Source organism: Lagopus muta, chromosome 15, assembly GCF_023343835.1.
Source record: "Lagopus muta isolate bLagMut1 chromosome 15, bLagMut1 primary, whole genome shotgun sequence".
NCBI lineage: Eukaryota > Metazoa > Chordata > Aves > Galliformes > Phasianidae > Lagopus > Lagopus muta.
Window position 1 is genome coordinate 10,242,516 of NC_064447.1, and position 18,036 is coordinate 10,260,551.

Consider the following 18,036-nt stretch of genomic DNA (forward strand, 5'->3'; position numbering starts at 1 on the left):
GGTATCCCTCTTCAGGTTCCCTCCAGGGGGAGGTTGGGCCTTCGGGGTGGGGACGGAGGGCGGCCAGCAGCCATCCTGGCACCCCTAGCGTGAGAGGTTCTTGTGGGCTGACAGGAGGAACGCGATGGTACCGTGTGGGGACAGCATAGGGACTTGGCCAGGAACTACTGAATCATTCCGGTTGGAAAAACCCTCTGAGGTCACCAAGTCCAACCCCGAACCGCCCACACTGTGCCACCGAACCACATCCCTCAGTGCCTCAATGGTTCTCGAACACCTCCAGCCACAGTGAGCCCATCGCAGCCCGGGCAGCAGCACCCAACTGCTCTCCTTTGGGAGAAACCTGTGGAGAATGAGGAAGAAGAGGAGGAAGGACACCACGCCAGGCAGCACCCAGCCCTCCTGCAGGAGGCACAGCCTGCAAGGGGCCCCGATGAGGCTGAAGCACAGGGTGCAGACCCCTTGGGTTGACCCATTTCCTCCGGACTAGGGCGCGGTGGGACAACAGGGACATCGTCAGCACCCACCCCATGGGGAACCAAGGAAGAGAACCAGGCAGGGAGCACCCACTGCAACCCCGTCTTGGTTTCCAGGGCAGCACACGCATCCTCCCAGAGCTCCCCTCTCCCACAGCAATCCCAGCCCCACCACACAGGCAGGCACAGCGATGCTTTCTGCTTTTATTCAATTAATGCAGCAATCTATACAAGAAAAAATAATAATAATAATAATGAAACCATGAAATTCCAAACCCTGACAGTGAAGAACCAAATTCTTCCTAAGAATCAACCAGAATTAAAAGTATACCCCTGCGTCAGACTGTACATAAAATAATCTCTGCCCCATTTACAGCGTTTCACACAGTACTTCTCGTATCTCAAACTTCAGAACTGTACAACTTTGTTACAAACCACGCTTTTTCCTAGGAAAAGCTTACAGAAAAAAATATTGCCACTTTCTTTTTTATTTTTTATTCTTTTTTTTTTTTTATTATTATTATTTGTAACAAAAAAAATTAGAATCTTATAAAACAAAATTAAAGTCAGCCAGAACTTCTAAGTGTGGGCAGGGGGGGCAGGAAGGAGCAGAGATGTGGTTCTCGGCTCAGCATTTCTCCTCCTCGCCAGGAAAAGGAGGGCAATTGGCAGACAAAAGACAACTTGCCACTGGATGGGGAGCCAGACCCCATGGCCATGTTCTGAGCCCCCCCTCCAGTCCATTCCCAACCACGGGTTTGGGTTGGGACATCTCTGAAACCAGCATGAGTGGCTGATGGTGTCTCAGCCCTGAGCTCAGGGCTAAATGTGGAAACTGAGGCTTCCCTGCATGCTGCAGGGAGGTGGAAATCACAGCTGGCAGCCTCCACCAGGCTGGGAGCTGCTCGCAGGGCTGACAGCCCCTCCCTGGGCCAGCTCACCTCTCACTGCTGGCAGACAGCCCTGGGTTTTCTTCCAGAGGACGAGTGGAGCCTACACAACCATCACAAGAGCCTTGGTTGGATCGGCGAATCTTCTCAACATGCAGGTAAGGGCAGCAAACCCAAATTCCTCCCTTGGCAGAAAAGCAGGGACAACTTCCATCTACCTCCCCCTTCCTTAGGAAAGACAGTTCTCATGGTCTGGGCTGTGGGTCTGAGTGCTCGTGGGGTCATCACATCCTACACAGCCTCATGCTCCAGGATGGGTGAGCAGGTTACACAGCACGCTGCAGGTGGATGGAGAGGAGTTAGGACTGAACTACTGGAGACAAAGAAGCCGACCTGGTCAGGCCTGCACATGAGCCCATCTTCACACCAGACTCACACTGTTGGTCTGACTGAAGCCTTCACACAGCGACGACAGAGAACAGGTACAACCATCAGCAGTGTTTTGAGCCACGGTTTTACCAAACAGGTCACAGTAAGGGATCTAGACATCTGGATCCATGTGAAAAAGGTGTTGTCTTGTTTCGAATCAAGGTTTCACCCCAATGTTGTTCAGTGCAAAAGAGTTAAAAAACCATGTATCTACACATATACATCCGTGTGTATACAAAATGTCTGTACAAGTGGGGGAGATGGCCTGCCTGCACGCTGGGGACTCTTGCCCAAGAGATCCTATGGGTCAGATCGGTTGTGTCCCACTCTTGCCAAGGTGTCAAGGCCCAAGCAGTCAGCTCGAAAACTAAAAGCAAAACGAAGCAGAGGGCGGCAGGAGAGCAGCTCCAGCGATGGCTGCCAGCTCAGACCCACAGCACAGACCTGGGATGAGGAAAAGGAGGGCAGAGCTCCCAGAGGAGGCATGCAGGAATACAAAACCCAACGGGACAAGCAGGATGCCTGCACACGTACAGACTGCACGAGGACTGGGATGAGGTGACGGTACCAGGCGAGGAGGTAAGACCTCAGGGTGCTTTGTTCAGCCTTTAGTGGAAATTATCTTGTCCCATGGGAGTCACAGTGCTCCTGCTGCTTCAGGGAGTGGCCCCAGGAAGGCAGGTTGCCTTCACTGTGAGTTGAGACACTGGAGTATAGTATCCATATTGCAGAGGTAGGCATAAAATTGGGAGAGGGGGAGAGCAGGCTGTGCAGAGCAGAGACCTCCAGCAAGGGAGAACAGGTGGCTCTGCACTGCTACTGCCAGCAGCACAAAGCAGCACAGCCTAATGCCCTTGGAAGGAATGGGGCATGTCCAGAGCAAAACCAGAATTAGGAACAGCCACCCCAGGCATCCCACTAGCAGGTTTCTAGCTTGCCAGAGATGTTTGCAGACACCAGCCATAAGGAGGAGAAGAGACTGCTGCTCCCTGCATGCTGTTTTGCTGTTGGGGAACGCCAAGCTTTCCAAAACGGGGTTTGTAGCCAAGAGATGGCCTGGATTCTCTGCCACAAGCTAGGAATGGGAGGAATGCTGCCTCAAATGCTGAGTGTGGACTGATAATGGCCTTTCAGAAGTCCCAGATGCATGAACTTCCAGATCTCTCTGACAAGACAGGTAAGTGCCTTCGAACGCTGGCCATGAGGCTGCTCTCAAAGCTGCACAGCGAGCCGATGAGAGCTCTCACCAGGAAAGCAATCAGATGAAGAGAATCAAAGACAGGCAGTAGGAGCCTCACCTACAAAACCTCCTGCAGCTCAGTGCCGTGCTGAGGGTGACAGCAATTCCCTTTGCACTAGTGTAACTGCTGGATCCAGCTTCAGCAGCGAGCCCAAGGACAGATGAGTGGCGGGAGCTGCAGAAGTCAGCAGGGAAGGAAAAAGACAATGAGACCCAGATGTCATCACTAAGGAACAGTGCCCGTTTTTTGACCGGTAGCTCCTCAAGACAGCAGCAAACGGGTTTCAAAATATATTACATCTTTTTATTGCCAAGCGTGCAGATCATGAAGAGTGGGGGACACAACACTAAGAAAAACTACAATTGGAGGAAGAACAAAGCAGTAAAAATTTAAAAATAAGACTACTCCTTACAACTGCCAACACTCGGGTTCAAAGAATCAACTGGAGAAAGACTCTTAAAAGTAGGGTTCTAAATATGGTGTCGGGCCCCAAACCTGCAAAACACAGATTTCAGGCAGAGAAAACACAAACTGGTGAGAAAAGACGAGGAAGAAGGCAGACTTCTAACGTTACCTCCACAGGGTGAGACATCTCACGCCTCTCATCACTTCCTGGGGCAAGCAGAGTCCTCACCCCAGAACACGCACAGAAACAAGAAGGCATCAGACAACGGCTGCAGTGGTAGCTGACGAACATCCTGTGGGCCAAAACAGAGCTCCTCCGTACCCAGCAGCATCCCAAATCTTCTCAGGGGGTCCCAAGGCAAGCGTTCCCCCTAGCACAGCCTCCCTCCCACTCCTCTTTGCTGTCTCTAGCTCTGGAAAGCAGCACGTACTCAATGCAGTCCCTTGCTCTGCAGCTCCCAGGCTCCAATACAGACCTCAGGTCAGCATTGGACCAACACCAGTGAAGCCAGCCGCAGCTCCATCCCCAGCCAAAACAGATCACTGGTCAGAACAGCACTGAGAAACCAGAGCTTAAGTACATTCTTCTTGGAGAGGGCAGCACAGGGACACAAAGCTGTGAGCCCAAGCCGGTTAGGGAAAACGGACTGGAAAGGAAATCTATGGCATTTAAAACTGGTACTAAAGTGCAACACAAATGTCCTAAATCCTTTGTAATCAATGCAGCAAAAGGAGTCTGCAAAGCTTCAAACTTCCAGTTACTGCAGGGCACACCCTTAAAACACAACCCAACAACAAGTAGGTATAAGCAGACCAAGGAGCCCTTTGGTGAAGCAAGAAATACGAGGCCACCGCAGAGAATTTCAGCTCCTGGGGTCTAACAACATCATATTTAGAACACTTGGAAAAGAAGAAAGTTAAAGCAAAAGAAAAAAGAAACCAACAAAACAAAATACAATTCTTGAATCTTGCGCAATGAAACAGTTAAACTTTTTGGTGTTTTCAAAGAAATCCCAACAGACAGCCTGGCATAACGTTATCTGCTTCCTATGGTAGAGATGCCCATTAGACCCAGAACTCAGGACACCACGTGTAACTGGACATGTTCCATCCTTACACACGTCTCAGCATTCCTCCATTCATAAAAACAAATCGCTAGATCCTTCCTGTTTACTCTTCAGCCTGAAAGGAAAAAACCAAAACTGAAGCTAAATGGAAAATAGCCAGAGGGAGGAGAAAGTTTTCACAGACTAGAGGCCAATCTCATCAGCTTCACAAGCCTGGAAAGTGCATTCCTCAGTGTCGCCTCATTTTAACTTTCCTAGCCGGGCTGCCATCCTCCTCCTCCTCGTCACAGTCCTCCGTGTACTCGTAAGACCTTCGCCAATAGTTCTCAGAGCTGAAGTTGCTCCGTCTCCTATGTTTTGGTAAGAGAACTGAGCGCCTGTTCTCCTCTTTATCCATTTCTAGAATCCGTGGCCTACGGAGAAAGAGAGAAAGAGGGAGTGAGAACGCATCCACAACAGGATTCAAGCACTCCTTGTGCGGATACCATCTGGATTTTTGCATATGTTGAGCACCATGAGTGACTTTTTCCACACTGCTCTCCCAGTGCTAAGCCCACGGCTCTCAACAGAGCAGAGCACAGCGCTGAGCTGCACGTCCCACAAAAAAGCAGAGCTTTCCTTGAACAAGTGTGAGTCCTCAGCCTTCACATAGTGAGCTCTGGTCTTTAGCTCCACTGGGGAGATCTCCAAGCAGCCTGATCAGCCCTCCTGAAGTGCAGCTTGTGGTACCAATAAACATTCCTTTGGCAGAGGGGTCTGCCTCCTACGGAGGAGCTCAAAAACGAGCTCAGCTCTGTGCTAAGCTGCTAGGATATTTGCAGTGCAGGATTAAACCACAACTCTGAGCTCTTTTGTCCTCATCCTAGTTCTCTCAAACGTTATCACAGTGCAATTAGTATTTATGTAAAGCTGCCTCTGTTCTCCCCTGTACTCATTTCAGTTTATGGTATGACCATGCTGGCAGGATTCATAGCTGCACAGAGCACCCACATTTATCCCAGGTGCCAACTACTGAGCTCCTCTGACAGATGTGCTATCTGCACTATTTACTGGCACTATGCTGAGTCCTTTGGACCTTTCAGAGTCTTCAGATACCACCCACTGCAGGGCATTACCCTGAGCTCACACCCCAGTAAGGTGCATCTCTGCCTTCACATCAGCTCTCATGGATCTGCAGACTTTGCCCTGCATGACCACTCCCTGAATCACACGCAGGAGCTCAGAGGTAAGATTTTATTTGCAGCCTTGCTCCTCTTTGCGATCTGTGTGCCCAGTCATCCCGAGTTCTGATGAATGAACACTGCTCATAAACAAACCATCCCCACCCTTCTCCTTCACCAGGACAGGTTGAAACACGGGCTGGAACTTCACAACAGCTGAGCTCCATGACCACGCCAGCCTTTTGGTTTCACATGATGTGCAGAGAATGCCACCTCAATCCTTGGGGAGCTTTGGAATTAGAGAACACCAGGAACATGGCATGACAGCTGGCAGACTGGCTATCACTACATTCACACAAAGCAAGGTGGTGTTTAAGGGAAGCCTTGCCACAGAGCTCAAGCTGTCTGGAGCTTCAGCAAGGAGCTCTCTTGTAGGTCAGCCTTACACACACACACACACACACACACACACACAGCTCTGGAAGCAAAGTAGATCTATGGAGCTTCCCAAGGAGACCTTCACCCTTCCCAGTTTACAAAACCTCAAAGACTGCTTTCATAATATACTTCAACACACCTGCACAGGTTGCTTGGCAATAGAGGTCAAAAATAATTAGCTGCAGGGAAACCATTGTTCTGAATGACTGCATTATCAAGAGGCAGCCAAATCTATTGCTTCTTCATTATGCCATTCACAAGATAAACAATGTAAGCTGCTTACAGCCAGAGCTTAGTCTCCACAAGCCTAGGAGGAACGTATAAAGAACCTCACTGATAACAGATCCATACACAGAACACACCTGGGAGGTGCTTCCCAGCTCCTGGCAAAGTGGTACAAAGGATGCTGTAAGCACGCTGTGCAAGCTCTCTTGCCAGAGACCAGGAACCTCAGATGTTTGGTGACCCAGAGATAACACCCAAAACTGCCCCCTGGCCAAGATCAACTCACCTGTGAGCAGCATCGGGATCTGCTTTGCGATGGGACCGCTTTGGTTTCAAGATCTGGTCCCTGTTGCTTCCTGACAGGCGGTCAGAGGTGTAACCTGGTGGCAACACAGAGCTACTCAGCGATTTTGTTTCCAATCGAGGGGCATCTAGTCTTGTTCTGCAAATATTAAAAAAAAAAAAAGAAGTGAATTTGCAAAGTATTTCAACTGAATTGCTAGCAGGCTGCAATAGGTATTTGTCCTAGATGCACTGAAGTAGAACCCTCAATCCCAGGCACACAGCTCTGAAAGAGGGTCAGGTCTGTTACATCCAACAGAAGAACAAGCTGCAGCTTCTTCCTACTTGAAGCTACAGCTTTTAACCTTTACTGCTTTCTAAAGACAGGAAGGCTTAGGGGTCAGCATGGCCACCATGCACAGGAAAGGTGCTGGGCTCACTGCAATCACAGGGATAGGATATTGAGCAGAGGTGTTCAAGCACCTGCAACATCCTATGAAATCACAGTGACTCTTCAATAACTTGCAACTCCGGTTAAGCCACCTGGGAGATGCACTGTGAGATCCATCAACACCAACACTGATAATAACTGCTTCTATCTGGAAACTCCTTACTATCTCTGGGATCTCATGGGGTCAGGCATTTCTCAGCTGGACTAAGAGGTTTAAGGCAGGAGTCAAAGTTTAGTAACCAGCAGCTACACCACAGCCCCCCCAGCAGCACAGCAGCTCATGCTGGAATAAAGCTGCCACTGCTCCTGGCCCAAGCATGGCTGCAGCCAGCAGCTTCTATGCATGTATGGAGAGAGGCAAGAGGCTGAGCAATGGCCGTGCAGCACAGATGGAAGCTTGACAGAGCAGTGCCTTCACATGGTGCCACCACCGCCTCCCAGCACAACGTAATTACCAGGTTCAATTTGCAAAAACTTCTAAAGTCTATTTCAAAACACAAATTGAAGCCTAAGAATGAGCAAAACACAGTAAAAGGTGGTGCTGGTGCCCACTTCCTGGAAAGAAAAAGGGCATCCTGATGCTGTTCCTGCAGCCTGCCTGCTTCCGCAGGATCAGGGCTGAATACCAGAGGGGTCTGGGTAAAAGAAAGGGAAGAATCACTACTTGTCCCTCAGTGCTTAACTTCAGCTTTTGAAGCAAGATAATTCTAACCTAAACTGCTGTTATGAAGCAAGTTCAACTGCCAAGCTTCCTCTGTGCTTCCAGGAAGAGACTCCAGTTAACCAGGGCGATGCCAGGATGGCAAAATGAAGGTGGGCATGCCAGAAATGAGGAAAACTTCCACCGGCAGCTGGCTAGGCTGCAAAGCCATCAGCCTGAGCTGTTCTCAGCTCCAGGACGGGATCCAGCTAGGACAGTAAAGGCATTGCTGATCCTGCCCTAGAGAAGTCAGGTTGTTCAATTACCTCTTAAATATGACAACTACATGATTGCAATTAAAAATAAAGAAATCACAGCAAATATACTGCAAAGGCAAGAGGATGTCAGCCATGCTCCGTCTCCACACAGCAATACAGATTTGTGCTGCAGGAGTGGAGAGAAGCAAGAGCCATGCTAAAAATGAAAGTAAATTACCTACCAAAGTTCAAATTAAATAAAATAACTCCCCTGTGTGATGGCCTACGAAGAATTGCTTATATGTGGCTGTGTGAGACCTCTAAAACAACTTTCAAGACCCACCTGAACAGGTCTCATTTTTACCCCCCACCTCCCACACGACCTCTCTGAGCATCTCTTGAAATCCAGCACATCATTCCTTCCCCCTCGCTCAAAGCTTCCAAACTCTGCTGGCTCCCTGCAGCCCTGCGCTCCGACACGCAGGGTGCACTGCAAATACCATCACGCAGCAGCTCTGAAGTGCTGCCGACTTACTTGGTAACCACGCTGCTCTCAAGCATCCTGGAAAACCCAGCCACTTCTCCAGCTCAGTTTTTGCTGGCAGCGTCAGAACAGCCTCCAGAACCACGTGCCCAGAGCAAAGGCAACAGATCCAGACTCCAGAGTCTGGGGCCCAGCAGCCTTTGCCAGCTTATTCACAGCTCCTGCAAGCAGCAAAGTTTACACTGCTGTGACACAACCGCAGGGTGCCTGATTCTTCTGGAAAGCTCCGGGCTCATTCTCACCATGAAAGATGAGTTTTACGAGGTCACAGGCTGCTCCCCAGCCTCGTGTGCACGCAGGCTGCTCGCGGAAGCGGCTGTTTTCCCGGTTGCATAACTTGCTAATTCAGACTGCACCAGTCGCATGATCTGGGACTGGGGAATGGCAGTAGAGATGCTCCAGGGATGCAGGCGCAGACAAAGGTCACTGCAGCCCTGCTGTGCGTGCCTGCCTGCGCCCAGGGCCAGCCGAGGAGACAGTCCCCGTCACAAGGGATAAGCGACAATGAAGGAGCTCTATTTGGCAACAGTCAGAGTGCTCCCCTTGGCAAACAGGCGACGGCCACGCGTCCCCCAGGACTGCTAAGCTCTATGGAGATTAGACAGAAATAATGACTGGAGAGTTCCCACTTTTCTCAGAGAGAAATCCAGTCCATCCAGCCCATGGCTTCTGTGCATGACTGGACAGAGACACACGTGCTCTGACACTAAGCAATTCAGGCTCCTCCAGGGAAGCCAGAAGGGCGCACTGCTGCAGAAGGATGGCTGAGCCAACGCAGCCAGCATGGCTCTGCTGGGTGCTAACGGGCCTCATCTGTTCAGCAGCACTGCCCAGCTCAGCCAGGCAGCAGGATGCCTTGGCTAGCTACATGCTTGCCCAGTCACACTTTGAGGGCAGCCAGGCTAGAATGAAACACACCCTTAGCTTATAGAGGCTGATGAAGGCAAGAAGTAGAGCTGCTTTAAACAGGTACATTATATATATATATTATATATATTATATAGGTCTTTTCCAAGGAACTGCTCCACAGTTTAGGACAGGCAGCTTCTCTGTCCCAGAGCACCTAAATTCAGGTCTTTCTTGCCATGGGATCTGGAGATGCCTTTCACTGGGGCTCATTAGCACTCACTGCTTCTCACCAGCTGTAGAAACCAACAAGTTGAATATAACAGGCTTTTTGCTGTTAGCCATCTCACCTTACCCCCTTCATGTCAATAACCAGCAACCAGAGGGCTTGGTTCCAATCCATCTTTCCTATTCTCTCACCTGCCACATCTCGTCCTGCCTCCCTACGTCTGTTCTGATTTTGCTCTGCTAATGCCGCAGGGCTGCTTCATTTGCCTTCATTTCATGGGTCACTCTATCCAGATGTCCAACTCCACTCTGCTGGCTTTGTGCCTTATCTTCACAACGTCACCAGACTTGTTTTGGAACCAGCTAGGCTGCCCACAGGTTCCACAACTCTGAATCTAGACCGCTTTCCTGCTAGCCTCATGCCAGCCTGAGCCACAGCTGCTGCCCTGCCACCATGCTCATGGTTTTCTCTGGGTTTACATCAAATCAACTGATGAAGTGCCATCAGCTGACCAAGACAACACATCTTCTAAAGCAGGGAGCATGAGATGCAACTCACAGAGCTTGGCTTCCCAGCACCACCCTCAAAGGATGAGCTCTGGAAGCTGACTGCTCAATTTGCTGCATTCATTTCCTTTCAAAGCCAGCACCTTCCTCTCCCTTCCAGGAAATGAAAAGCATGCTCCGAAGAAAGCAGTCTGCTTTATAGAAGATTCTTTATCATAAGCACCAGCTTCAAAGGACTGTCCAGGTGACTCAGCTATGTTGGTATCATACGATCAGACACCTGAACATGCAGCCCAAAGCAAGAGTCTGAAACCCCAGCTGCTTGGGGTTAGGCAGGCAATGAAAGCCAGGTGCTTGGACACCAACAGCACTGGCAAACTCAGGTACAACAACGAAGCAGTGCTGCAGAGAGCCAAGAAGCGATTACCTCTGCAGTAACAAGTTCCATCTATTTCCACTGACCAAGCGATGGGTATGGCAAGACACAAATGAGCATCAGAGGGAGATCTAGCAAAGATTTAAGGTCAGCTCAGCACATCAACAAGCAAGGCATCTTTTTAAAGCATTCCTTGCAAAGCACCGTAAAAACAACACCACCGCATCCAAGGGTGCCTTACTGTCCTGAAGGCTTCAACACTTACTTTCGAAGAATGATGACAGCTCTTCTCTCCTTGATGTCCTGTGGTCGAATACAGTGTGTAATTTCATCGGCTGCGTATCCACTGACAACAAAAACAAAGAGCCGTGGTGAGAAAGATGACAGGCAGGAGGGTAAAGCGGTTGCCAGGCTCAGCAGCGCGCTCTGGCCAGCCATTTCCCAACTTCCCCCACAAATTCCTCCTCCAAACACCACACCATTCCCCAGGCACACAGGAGCTGGGTTTACAGAACGAGCGCGGTAAGTCAGGCCTTTTTTTTTTTATTGTTGATTTAATGTTTTTTTTTTTTTAGCATACACCAGAGGAAATTGCCACCTGCCACAACATCATGAAATAAGTCATGTTGAAAATGAGTTTATGGAGTGTAAATTCAGCCAATTCATTTACGAAAGCTTCATCAAGAGATTGGCGTGCAAGAGAATAAAAAAAATCACCGCATTGCTCTCAAGCATCTCACTGAGAAAAAGCCATCCATCATCACCAAGATGCACAGTGCGCCCCGACACGGGGTATAACCAAAGACACTGAAAAGCAGCTGCTGACCAAGCATCTTTGAAGGGGTCTTTGACACTCACCCTCCTCACCATCATTACAGGTGCTAATGAGGGGCGGGCTGCCCTCTGCCTGCTGCTGTGCACAGCAGCTTCCTCCAGTCCGGCATGGGGAAGGAGAAGTGAAACGCCTCCTGAAATGGCCGACGAGGACAGGAAGGCCTCGGGGTGAAGGAGTGCTGAACGCCAGCACAACGTGCCCTGGGTGAACCCAACGCAGGAACCGCTGCGTCTCCAAGAAATCTGTGCTTCCCAAGGGCAGTGCTGTGCTCCCAGCCTCACATGAAGGTTGGAAGCCGTTTCATGTGGGTTTGCAGCTAGAGACACACACACACACACACACACACACACTCTGGGATAGGAGCAGGTTCCCTTTATCTGGTTAGGTAATTCACCCACTCATCTACAAACGCTCACCTCTTGCTCACAGAGAGATTTGCTGCTTTGAGAAGCCAGCTCAGACCTAAGACAGATCCAGCAGAAGAGGGGCTGCTGGCCATCCCCTGCCCCTCCAAGGGGGCTGCAGAGCAACACAGTGCAATGCAGAGGGGCTTCTAATAATGCTCTATTACATTCCAGGAACTTCTGCGTCAAGCTCCAGCGAATCCATTAATATCATCCATGTTAATATTCAGCTCAGCACGTCCTCAGCAAACATCAGGAGGATGGCTGCTTCGAGACCTGTGCAAGACATCAGCTCAGCCTCCCGTAGCTATCCCCATACAGGAACTGGCTCTCAGCTCGCTCCCAAAGCAGTGTTAAGAAGAGCTTATGGTCCCAAAGCTCTAGTTCTATTGCTCCAGACCCTAAGGGGGACAGTCAGTCAGCCCCAGTGCCATACTGGTGGCGGGAACTCAGCCTGCCCCTTGCCAAGCATGGGGGCAGCCTCTGCACAGCCCTGTCACAGAGGGGTTTGCACAAGCACTGAGCAATGAAACAGAAAGAGGTTATTTGGTTGGGTCACGGTTGCCCTGCTAGTGCCAGCAGAACCCTCTCAGCCTATCCTGGCCTCGCCACATCCCGAGCATGAAGTGAAGGGAAACACACGCTAAAACAAAACCCCCATAAGGATATCAAGGACGTGCCCGGGGATTTCTGCTCTTGCCTGGAGACAAAACCAAAGCATAGGAGAAGGAATGATCCAGGAAAGAAAGTCCTAAGTTACTGCCCACAAGAACACTTATGGGAACATCTGAGCATGACGTGTGCAGCCCAGAGCACCTTTCAGATGAATGAGAAGTGCAGATGCCACCCACAGGCCCAACTGACACCCTGACCCCAAGTAATCTCTTGGATCTTACGTACTCACAGCTCCTCCCCACATCTCTTTTTCAGTCCAGAAGAGTTAACACAAAGCCACAACATTACTGATTCATATGGAGATAGAAGCAGAGATTTTTTGCATAAATATCAGCAGAAAGCAAGCCCTGAAGCTCTGCACAATCCCTAGAGAAATACTTCCAGGGGCTGGATACGGCCAGGCCGGAGCAGTTACTGTGCTCAGGCTTCACCTGTGGTTTGAAAAAGCTGCTGCCACAAAGCACCGATGCGGCATCAACCAGCTGGAGCAGGGCTGGAACAGATCTCTGCCTCGTCACCACCAGCACACGCAGGGCTTGCTCTGAGCAAAGCTGAGGCACCAAGGGCCTTTGCTGAGGGCTCAGACTTTTCTGGAAAGATGTCTAATCCAGGCAGTTGTGCAGAGGTTCCTCCAGCTGGGAAGAAAGCAGGTTCATCCCCCAGAGGCTCCGAGCAGCACTGCCATCAGGCATGCCTCTAGACAACAAGAGAGACAAACATCACGACGCTCCCAGCGCTGCTGTGTGCAGCAGGGAGCAGCCCCGCTCTGTGCACAGAGCATTGCCACCTTCAGAAGCAAAGCCTGTCTGTGCACAAGCTCAGAGCTGTGGAAACGTTACCATTAGCAATTTACTCCTCTGGCTAACCGCAGCTTTGCGCTTCCAACCACAGTGCTCAGATGCACTACGTGAAAATCCAACAACAGCTCTCCAGGTGTCGCGATCTCCTGCGTGCTGCAGTGCACAGCCTGGCTGGAGCTGCCCATCCCAGAGCCTCCACAAACCCACCCAGCTCCCTTTCTCTCCTCCAAAAGCACATGGTTCCCCAGGCGGATGTGCAAATTCCTCCATCTCCTCCACACTGCTTCTATTGATTGATGCTTATTGAATTATTTTGTTGGCTTTTCCTTTAAACAGGAAAAAAAAAAAAAACCTCCTCATAAACATGGTCCAGTGAGCAACCACCCTCAGCAAGCCGATGGCTGAGGCGCACTGCAGCCTGACTCGGGCTGCTTGAGCCCCGCAGCACTGCAACACGCCGCTGCCATTTCCTCCCGGCCTAGAGGACGGCAGCAAAGGGACAAACCCTGCATCCATGGCAGAGAGGGCCTGGGGGGGTCCTCTCCTGGAACATACCAGGGCAAATCAGCGCTATGAATGCAAACAGGGAAAAAAATACCTCGATGGCAGAGCGGTGGTGGCTGCGGTGGCTCAGCCTTTGTCCTCAGGTATGCAGCACAGCCACCAGAATCCCTGTTCCACCTCCAAAACTCTTCGAAGAGGACACTTTTAAAACCTAACACGCCGTCAGAGAATACTTCACAGCCTGAAGGAGGTTCAGTATTTGCAAACAGCACAGTGTTGTTAGACAAATGCTTCAGTTGACTGTAAAGTTTAACTAGCAACGTGCTGCATGCGCAGTGCCACGAGGCACGTTACCAGCCAGGCAAAGCCTTACTGAAACAAACCTGAACCTACCCCCAGGGAGAGACAGAGAGCATCGGGTCAGGGGCAGGAAATGGGGAAACCCTTCATGCCGGTTTTGCAGAGGATTTTGCACATGTTGCCGAGAGGAGGACATGCATGACCTGGGGAGAGATGGCTGGAGATGTGGGGGCAAAGAGAAACGCGGGAGCTCTCTTTAGATCCCCAGGAAATCCACATGGCCACAAACAAACGGAGCAGCCCCTGACCCAGCAGTGCTGGAAGCAGACATTTCAAGCACTCTGTTTCTATCTGCGCCGTTTCCCTATCTCCAGGGCAACTGCCTTCAGCAACTGTTTACTGGGAGGAGAAAAAGCCAAGTTTGGAGAGTTGGCTTAAATGTGACTGAGAGCTGGATCCAGAGGTACACCCCTGCACCCCTGCGGTCCTCCTGCCGTGCTGTACATCTCCTTCCTGCTCTCAGACCTCAGGATGGAGGTTTGCCGGTCCACCAGCTCCTATCTGGCCGGGACAGTATCATCACAGAAGAATCACTGGCAGAATCACTCTTAAGTGAGTGCTAAGTAGCTGCTAACTGCTGCACTGAAATCGAAACAATCTCCATTTTACAGTCTATTATTTGCTGGAAAGCGAGAACATCTAACTGCTGGATGAAGCTAGCAAAGCCAGCACTGGGCTGCCCAGACACCAACTTTCCTATTCTAGCATTAAAAATACCTTGACTTGCTCAGTACGACTGCTTCAGCCATTCCAACGAACAGATTGCAGCACCCAGACCACGAACCCTGCATGTGACACACATACACAGGGCCTGGCAGGGAACTCACTCCCATTCTGGGAATCCATAGCTGCCCTCTCTTCCCAGCAGTTCTGGAGGAGTGGTATAAAGGATGAGAAAACACGATTCTCCTGTCCTGGAGCAAACACTGCTCCTCATCCTAGAGAGTGCTGCAGGAATCCCAACCCTACTTCACAGCAAGGGCCACCAGTGGTTTCCTGGTGAAAACAGTACCTTCTCCATGGGAAGGCATCGCAGGGTTCACATTGCAGGCAGGAAAACGAAGGCAGAAAGTTCTCCTCATGTCTCACACACATGCCAGACCAGGGGCTGCTGAGCACGCAGTGCTCTTGCAGTAAAAGGACACTTCCCCATGGCTCCCTCCCAGCGCTGACCTCTGCCCTTCTCCAGCACGCTCCCTGCCCCAGCCTCATGCACCATAGCAAATGTCCTTAGCCTCGGGAGAGCCCTTCCTGCTGCCGTGCCCTCCCGCTGGCTCTCTCATCCCTCGATAATCTGCACAAGTTACCTAAGGCAGGGGGTACGACAAGGATTAGTTAATGTTTGCACCGCTTTTCCCAGATAAAAGTGATGTGAGCTCCCAGCATTTATTATTGATGCACCAGTCAACAGCACGACGCCGTACGGACGTGGTGGGGAAAATTCCTTCCCGAACCCTGCAGCGATCGCTTTACAAGCTGGAGTGCAGGATTGGGTTACCAGTGGGGAGCCCTGAAAAAAACTGGCCTGGATGTTCACCAGCCCCCCCTCCCCCCAAAAGATAGCGCTGGTCGCTCAGAGCACTGTTGGCACAGTTTGGGCCATCCCACTGCTGGCAGAGAGCACTCTGACCTTCAGGACAAGAGGGATTTGTGCTCAGCAAGGCAGGAAGCCCCAGCACCAGCTTCCAGCTGCCCTCCGTGGTACCAAGGGGCTTCTGGGCTCTGTGGGGCCACTTGTAGCAGCCCATGCTGATGTCCCCCTGCTGCCTGGGGCTCTGTGCACTCACGGGTGGACAGCAGTAATTAGGAAGCAGGCGTTCCCCAGTGCCAATCCCAGCTGTACTGCTGGCTTACTCCATGACCTTGGGCAGGTCATTTTACCTCCACTGCGCTTCCCCTGCTTGCAGGAACACCAGTAAAGGCATTTCTCATGCCTGCAAGCTGCACGCATTGCTGCCGTGCTGCGTTTACGCTGTGCCTCCAAGGAATGGTCCCACATGGGTCTGTGCTCAGGCCTCCCCCATCAGTGTCCCACAGGTGAGGGTCTGTCTGTCTCAACCCATGGACTGGGATGAGGCTACTCACACCACCTCTCTACACTTAAGGTCATGTCAGGAAGGCTAAGCTAAGAATAGAACCAGGAGCTCTGTCTCAGCCAGCTCACGGGCATGGGATCCATTTTGTATCTCGATACGGATTCCCACTGTTCACGGGAACTGTAGGAATGCCCAACCCCACAAGTGACCACATTCAGATCTGGACCTCTGCAAAAAGGAAACAGCCCCCATCTCTTCCATCACCATCCACTGTGACGGCAAGGCACCCTGTCCCCTCCTGCTGCGTGTCTAAAGGCAGATGAGCCCAACCTGCCATCGGGGTGCGTGCCCGCCTGTCTCATAACGAGCATTACACAACCACCTCTCAGCACACAGCCACACGGAGGCCAGCACAGCAAGTTACCTGAGCACCGTGACGCTTCCTCTCTTCACCGGCAGGAACAGCACGGGCTCCGACACCCGGATGGGTTTGAACTGGAACTTACACCCGAAGCAGAGCGCAGAATCGCTGAAGAACGACACGGAGACGATGGGCCGCTCGAAGATATGGATGGGGTCCACATGGGAGACAATGCAGCCCCCGGGCTGATAGTCGTTGATCACAGCACTGTTCACAAAGCCCTCGGGGATCACCCGGTGCTCCACCAGCTTCCTGATCACCAGGTCGTGCACCCACTCGGGAATGGCATCCACCTCCCCACGGGGGTACAGGCGCTCCTGCCCAGGGCCTCTCCTCTGCAGCTGAGACCCATAGGTGTAACCCTCCCCAAAAAAATACTTGTTCCGCAGCGGGGCTCGATCCACCGTGTGCTCTTTGTAGAGCCCTTTCTCAGCCCTGGACACCACGTCGTCAATGCGAGCTTCGATCTTGGCACACTCCTCGGCGCTGAAGAGGCGAAGCTGACGAATGCCGCTTTTCACTTTCCGGGCTTCTTCCTCCTCCCTCTGCTCCTCATAATCGCTGGGATCCGAACCGGAGTCCTCGTGGTACCGCCGCTTACGCTCGTAGGGGGGCTCGGGGGGCTCCCGGGGCCCTTTGGAGCCGTCCCGGTAAGGCATCATGGACTTCAGCTTCTCCCGCAGGTCCGTGTAGCCGCTGCCGGCCATAGTGCGCCCGCTGCACCCCGCTCCTTCAGCGCTCTCCGGGCCGCCCGCCGCTCCGGGCCGCGGGGCTGCTGCTCATGGCCCTGCCGGGGGAGTACCGGGGGGCAACGTGAGAGCAAACACCGGTAGAGCGGATCCCCCAACCCGCCCTCCCGCCCGCTCCCCAAGCCCACGCCGGGCCGGCCCCAGCCCGCGGCCCCGAGCTCCCCGTACCCCTCCGCCCCACAGCCCCGCTCCCGGTGCTTGACCCACCCCGTCCCGCCCCTCCCCCGGCCGTTCCCCTCCCGGGGCCCAACTCACGGCTCGCCCAGGGGAGCGGCGGCGAAGCAACGGACGAAACGGCGAGAGAGAGGAAATTTAAAAACGCTTCGCGCTGCCGCGGGGCGGGCGGGCGGACAAAGGTACGGCTCCCGGGCTGCTCACGCGGCGGCCCAGCCTGGCACATGCCCAGCGGCGGCGGCCCCGGCTCCGCGCCGTGCCCTGCTCGCTGCCGCCACCGCGCCGGCGCCCATGGCGGGGGGAGACGCGGGGCCCGGCCCCGGCTCCGGACCGGGGAAGGAAACGGCGGAGGGCCCCGGAGCTCTGGCGCAGCCCTTCCCGCGGCGCGAGCGGCGCTACGTCACCAGCAGGCAGCCCGACATCCCGAGCCGCCGCCGCGGGGCCGCCCACCGCGCCGGCACTGCCGCCCGCCCCGCCCCGCCCTCGCACTGCGCACGCGCACGCCTCTGCCCCGCCCCCTCGCTGTGAAGCCCCGCCCCTTCCCCCTCTCCGCCCGCTCTCGCCTCGCGTCGCGACGGACGGCGGCGGCGACGCGCGGCCCCGCCCCTCCACCTCG

At 52.7% G+C, this 18,036-nt stretch overlaps 1 protein-coding gene across 1 annotated transcript; it reads right to left on the minus strand.

Moving 5' to 3' along the window:
- Nucleotides 1-666: 666 nt before the first annotated feature.
- Nucleotides 667-17,884, minus strand: ALKBH5 (alkB homolog 5, RNA demethylase). The gene is made up of 5 exons (XM_048961567.1): nt 17,502-17,884; nt 16,501-17,284; nt 10,728-10,808; nt 6,618-6,773; nt 667-4,921 (listed from the first exon to the last, which is right to left on the minus strand). Exons 2-5 carry the CDS (start codon nt 17,202-17,204, stop codon nt 4,738-4,740), a joined length of 1,125 nt encoding a protein of 374 aa, XP_048817524.1. The 5' UTR covers nt 17,205-17,284; nt 17,502-17,884; the 3' UTR covers nt 667-4,737.
- Nucleotides 17,885-18,036: the final 152 nt, after the last annotated feature.